Source organism: Oryctolagus cuniculus, chromosome 4, assembly GCF_964237555.1.
Source record: "Oryctolagus cuniculus chromosome 4, mOryCun1.1, whole genome shotgun sequence".
Classification (NCBI taxonomy): domain Eukaryota; kingdom Metazoa; phylum Chordata; class Mammalia; order Lagomorpha; family Leporidae; genus Oryctolagus; species Oryctolagus cuniculus.
This window is the reverse complement of record NC_091435.1, coordinates 164,928,658-164,934,878: the sequence shown is the minus strand read 5'-3', so window position 1 is coordinate 164,934,878 and position 6,221 is coordinate 164,928,658. Positions and strand designations below refer to the sequence as shown.

Below are 6,221 nucleotides of genomic sequence, written 5' to 3'. Positions count from 1 at the left end.
GCCAGGCGTGATTCTCAGCCCTGTAGGACAGAGATGTTAGTCCAGGCTCCTTCACCCTTTTTCCTGGGCACATTTTGTCTTGAAATTCGAAAGGTTGAACTCTCACAGAGACAGTGGTTGCCTCAGCTTGTCTTACAAGTAGATTATGGTTTCCTCTGCAGATGAATCCAGCCAAGATGTTTGTCCTCAGAGCCACTTCCAGCTGCTGAAGTGCACAGATTTCAGTGGAAATCCCTGGCTTCCACAACTCAAATCGTGGCAAGGATGAATTCAGTCTGGAAATGTCAGCTTCTCGTCTGTGGAATCTGATTTGAGGAGCACTAGCTGTTCCAGAAAGAGGAATTGGCTGCAAGTTTATCTAACTGTTCTACAGGATAGGGTTTACAGCGAGTACTGGAATTGTGGATAAAGTCAGTTCCAATTGTAGTAATTTTTATAGTTGATTCTAAGCAGTACTGAAAAATGGGATCAGTTACTTCTTGAGACATCTTTTAAGCTGTGAATACAACATCATACTGCCAAGAAAAAGACCAAGAGTTTTCTGAAATGCTGTGGAGTAAATTCAGCTGTAAGAAAAAGCAGAAGCCTTAGCCCTCACTGTTTTATGTCACTTAAAATTGAAATATGGTGTGTTGAGAGAATATTCCTAGTCTCTCTGGTTCTCAGAGTGGTATTGAATTGCAGCCTTTTTCTAAGCACGAATAGCTTAGAATCTCAATTGACATTTCTGGCTTTTTTTTTTTTTTTTTTTTTTTTTTTTTTACAGGCAGAGTTAGACAGTGTGAGAGAGAGAGAGACAAAGAGAAAGGTCTTCCCTCTGCTGGTTCACCCCCAAAATGGCTGCCACGGCTGGCACTGCGCCATTCCGAAGCCAAGAGCCAGGTGCTTCCTCCTGGTTTCCCATGCAGGTGCAGGGCCCAAGCACTTGGGCCATCCTCCACTGCCTTCCCGGGTCATAGCAGAGAGCTAGACTGGAAGAGGAGCAACCAGTACAGAATCTGGCTCCCCAACCGGGACTAGAACCCAGGGTGCCCGCACCATAGGTAGAGGATTAGCCAAGTGAGCCGCAGCGCCGGCCTGACATTTCTGTTTTTTAAGAAAAGCTCCAATTCTATGTATTACACGCCACTTTTATTTTATTTCATTTTTTTGAAATAGTTTCATTTCACTGAAAATACACATTCTCTAATAATAGTAGATTTGAATCATCTTTAAGAGTTAAAATAGCTTGGGAAGGCACTTTAACTTAGCCACATTTGAATAAAGTACCTCAATAACCATTGCAAAATATGTGTTTGGGGAAGCAAATTTCATAAGTTATTTTAACATTAAGGCAAAAAGCAAAAAAAATCCACAAATAAAATCATCAAGAGTTTTTTAATTCTAAATTTATAACACTAATTTAAACACCATTTGATTGTGTCTCAAAATGAAGAACATTCTCAAAATATAAAGTAGAAAGTTACTACAAATATCTACTTTTGTATAATGTGTACCTACCTACTTCAGTAGATATTTTTATGCTTTTTACCTTGGGAAAACATAAAGATGCCCATGTCTTCATAGTCAACTTTTGAAGGTATGTCTAATACCCTAAAACTCAGACATCAAAGCATCTATTTCTTTAAACTTGCTAGTTATATTCTCAATGCATTCTCCAGCTCTTAATTTTATCCCATCAATCACAAGATAGTCTTCTTCATAGTGGTTTTCAAATGGACTGCCTACAGGAGCTTCAGGACTGCATTTTGACAACTGTAAAAACAATCATATATTTCATCAGAACTACATCAAATTTGATTGACTATTTGAACAAAACAGAGTAATTCCTCAAGTCATAGCAGTTAAACAGCTTTTTCTGTTATGCTGGTGGTCAAATAATGATCCCCATACATCCTATCGTATATGATAAATTAGTGATTATTTAGATCTTGTCTCTATTCTCCAATATTATACATTTTTAGTTTTAATTTTCTAATTTGAAAAACATCATCATTTATATTTTGTTTGAATTCTCTGTATTGGCTTTTTTTAAAATTTATTTGACAGGTAGAGCTGTAGATAGTGAAAGAGAGACAGAGAGAAAGATCTTCCTTCCGTTGGTTCACCCCCCAAATGGTCGCTACGGCCAGCACACTGTGCTGATCCGAAGCCAGGAGCCAGGTGCTTCTCCTGGTCTCCCATGCGGGTGCAGGGCCCAAGCACTTGGGCCATCCTCCACTGCCTTCCTGGGCCACAGCAGAGAGCTAGACTGAAAGAGGAGCAGCCGGGACTAGAATCCGGCGCCCAAATGGGATGCTGGGGCCACAGGCAGAGGATTAACCAAGTGAGTCACGGTGCCAGCCCCTCTGTATTAGTTTTTTAATTACTATTAGAGAGAACATAAATTAAAACTTGTTTAGTTACATTTTCTGTGTGAATTTTCTCATAAGCATCTGCATTACTTACAGATAGTGGTAGTTCACTCCACCTTAACTGGAAAAGACAGTCGTGAAAACAATGAGTAGACACATGCACACACACTTGCATATACACAGGTATGAGATTTATAACTTCAAAGTCTGTTAAAGGTAGGGTTAACGTTCCAGGTAATTCAAGGGGAAATAAAGGAAAATATTTGCAGTTCATGCAAGTATTTTCAAAATCAAAAAGTGTACTTTTTAATACTAATAATTATTCAGTTAACTCTGTCTTATTTGTATATGGATTATCTAATTTGTGAATTATTCAGATGGACTTATAAATATCTAAAATTAATTTCCTCCGATTGCCTGCCAAGTCAGGACATGTCAACCAGTGTTATTAGCTACAGAAGCACATAATTAGGAAGGTGACTCTACTGAGGAAAATAATCTCATAAAGCATTTCAATGACAAATAGGAATGAGTTTTGATTATCCATGTGTGTAAATTCTTTGCCATGTTGCTACTCGCCTCTTTTGGTGTAAATACTTGAGAGGAATCTGACTGAAACCTCATAGGTGCAATGAATGAAGAAAATATTTTATAACTTTGAAAATAACTCATACAGGATCTTTTCAGAGAATCAACATGCTCAGGACTTTAAAATTATCTGGTGATTCTTTGTGGCATGTGTAGTTTATAATAAACCACTTCCTCCTAAAAACAGAACACATCCCTGGTTTTAAATGGAGTTGCTTTTGAAATGCATATTAATTCTAATAATAAAAAAGAAAAGAAATCCTAGAGGTGATCAGTTCTTTTAAATTGGAAATCATTCCAATTTTGATAGTTGGCTTCATTGTTTTTCTCCTCATTTCAAAGCAAACATGGCCCTAAATATTCCAAACCTGGCATGAATGCCAGATTTACAAAGCTCAGTGTGCAGTGTATCATGAACCAGTCAGCAGGAGGCACTCACCTGCCCGTCATCAAGTTAAAATGGTTAATTTTTACAATTCCTAAGTGCCTTTTGAAAGTACAAAAGAATCTAAGAATCTAAAACAAAAAATGAGCTCCCACCTGGTGTTGTATAAAACTATGTATTTTACCTTCAGAAATAAAAATCAGGAGTGATTTTCTATTTGACTGAGTTACCAGTTATAATGGCAAAATAGAAGCCAATTCTGTGGCTACAAAAACTCCAGGACATCACTATAAAAATCAACGTGGTTGCATTTTTAAAAAGACAAATTGGTAAGACTGAAAAAACACTGCATGAATCCATATGGTATTCAAAGTAAAAAAACTGCTAGAAAAGAATAATTTGTATATTAATTCTATGTATATTACATATATGTTACTAATCTATATATCTTGTTCTACAAAAAGTAAGATCCATTTATATAAACCAAGTCTTTTTAGAAAGGAAACTTAATTGCAAAAATGGCATTTACAACTCTTGAAAATCCAGGTAAGCTTGGCATTGCTGGTGCTGATTCAGAAAACTATAATGGTTTTCAACTCAGTAGAAGTTTCTAATGTTAATTTTATTTTCTTTTAACATATTTATCTCTATAGAAGTAAATTCTGTATACTTTCTAATTTCTAACTCAATAAATAAGGTGTTTAAGAACTGTCTTTATTCCCATTAAATTTCTGAATGAAATCACACAATTGGGCAGTCTGCCAAAGTTGTAAACCACCTTGTCCATTTATAAATCCTTTTTCTGCACCAGAGAACAGAGAGACTTGGTGATGGGTAATTGCTCAAAGTGAGAAGATGGAGAAAGAGAAATGAAGCACTTATTTTTTGGAGACACTCCCATTGCTAGTTCAAACCTTACGTGTCTGTTCCTATTTAAAGCACTTTCTGTTTATCTTATTTAATCTTCAAAACAATCATCTGAGACTGGTGATAAGCAACTGTGCCAAACTATACACGTCCTTAGTGGTAAGACCAGGCTGCAACACCAGCATTATACTCCAGGGTCAGTCTCAATATGCTCTCAGGACTTCAGGCACACTATGTATCTAAATGAATGAATGAATGAAATCTTGATTGTTATACAACTCCTTGCTGCCCTTTTTTTTCCTGACTATTTAGGGAACAACCATTCCACTTGTGGACATTATCTCCCCTATGACTTCTTTTTCTCATTGCTGCTGTATCAATAACCTGGGCCTTATACCAGGAACCCTCATTTTACTTGTAGAGATACAGAAATGAGTAAGCACCTATGTGCTTTCTGAGTCCAACACAGTTGGTCAAAAGGGGAGAAAAAGATAACTCTAGATATTAACAGTGATACTCAGTCCCAGGGAAAGTTCTACCTCCTGTATGTTAATAATGAAGATCTTTTTTCCCTACAGAGACTATCTTTGTGCATGAATCAAAAGAGACAGATTTTCCAATAAGCTGCTAAGCTGCTAAGTTTTCTAGTGAGTGTTATGTTGGTCCCTTCCACCAACTGCAGGAATCAGCAGCAGCAAAGCAGTCTCTCTGAAGTGGCCCACCCCAGCTCCATTGAGTCCCTCCATCGCTCTTCATTCTAACAGCAAAAATCCAAAATAAGAAAACTGTTCTGCTTGAACATAGAAATTTTCTCAACACCGAAGAACATATTCTGATTTGTCAACAGGCAGCTCAGTTATTATTAGCCTCATGATCATCATGAACACTTCTGCTGTTTAAAGAATTTGAAGTTGTCATTTAGGCCTGATAACAACTGTAAATACTACCTTTTCTCCTGTATTTGTTTCTTCTCTATGTTCCTCCTCAGACTCATCAGGTGTTGCTGTGGGCTCTAGTGCTTGCTGTAGCATTTGCTCCAGCTCTTTTAGTAAAATTTCTGTCTCAGAGACAACTAAAGAAACACCATTAATATGGTTAAAACAGCTACACATTAGTTAATTCAATCTAATTCACCATCTAATTCCTAACGTTAGCCACCCAGAACGAAGAAAAAAAATGCTGTAAGACAAAACATAAATATTCACTATAAGTTTTACATATGACTATTTCATGTAAAATTAATAGGCATTTCCAGGTTAATCTTCATATTTTTCCTTGAAAAGTGTAAGTTATATTCTTACTATGCATACACTATAAAGAATTCCTGAAATATCAAAAATTCACTTGAAGTTTTTTTTAATTAGGGGCCAAGGGCACTAAACAAAATTATATTGTTTTTAGAGGGGAGCAAATATTTTTGTAAACATCAGAGAGCAAAAACTTAGCCTCTGTGAGGCAGATGTCTGTGACAATTCAATTCTGTTGTTGTAAGGCAAAATACAGTTATACAACCTAAATGAACAAGAATAGACATGTTCTAATAAACTACTGTTTAAAAGGAAAAGCATTTAAGTGGCTATTCCTAATTCAAATGATAACACATCTTAGTTGCTGAAAATATTGCACTTGCAAAGACTTTGTGTGCTATTGCCACTGATTCAAGGCAACCCCTATCAAAATAGCAATGGCATTCTTTACATGCTTAGAAAAAACAATTCTAAAATACATATGGAATCACAAAGACCCAGAATAGCCGAAGTGATCCTGAGGGGAAAAAAATCAAGCAGGAGACATCATAATATTAGACTTCAAAGCATACTACGAAGCTATAGTAATTAAAATAGCATAGTACTGGCATAAAAACTGACACATAGATCAATGGAACAGAATAAAGAGCCAAGAAATTAATCCATATACATACAATCAATTGAATTTTGACAAAAGTGCTTAGACCACACATTGGAGTAAAGATAATCTCTTCAACAAATGGTGCTGGCAAAATTGGAATGCAATTGGATTCATATCTC

General features: G+C 36.3%; 1 protein-coding gene across 2 annotated transcripts in view; it reads right to left on the bottom strand.

The window, feature by feature from the left end:
* Nucleotides 1-723: 723 nt before the first annotated feature.
* ZCWPW2 (zinc finger CW-type and PWWP domain containing 2) overlaps nt 724-6,221 on the bottom strand; it is a 208,037-nt gene continuing 202,539 nt past the window's right edge. For both annotated transcript variants that reach the window (XM_051858906.2, XM_051858902.2), the window contains 2 exons: nt 5,142-5,266; nt 724-1,755 (listed from right to left, as the gene is read on the bottom strand). In XM_051858906.2, the coding sequence (XP_051714866.1) occupies nt 1,594-1,755; nt 5,142-5,266 (287 nt within the window). In that variant the 3' untranslated portion in view covers nt 724-1,593. The remainder of the gene's footprint in view (nt 1,756-5,141; nt 5,267-6,221) is intronic.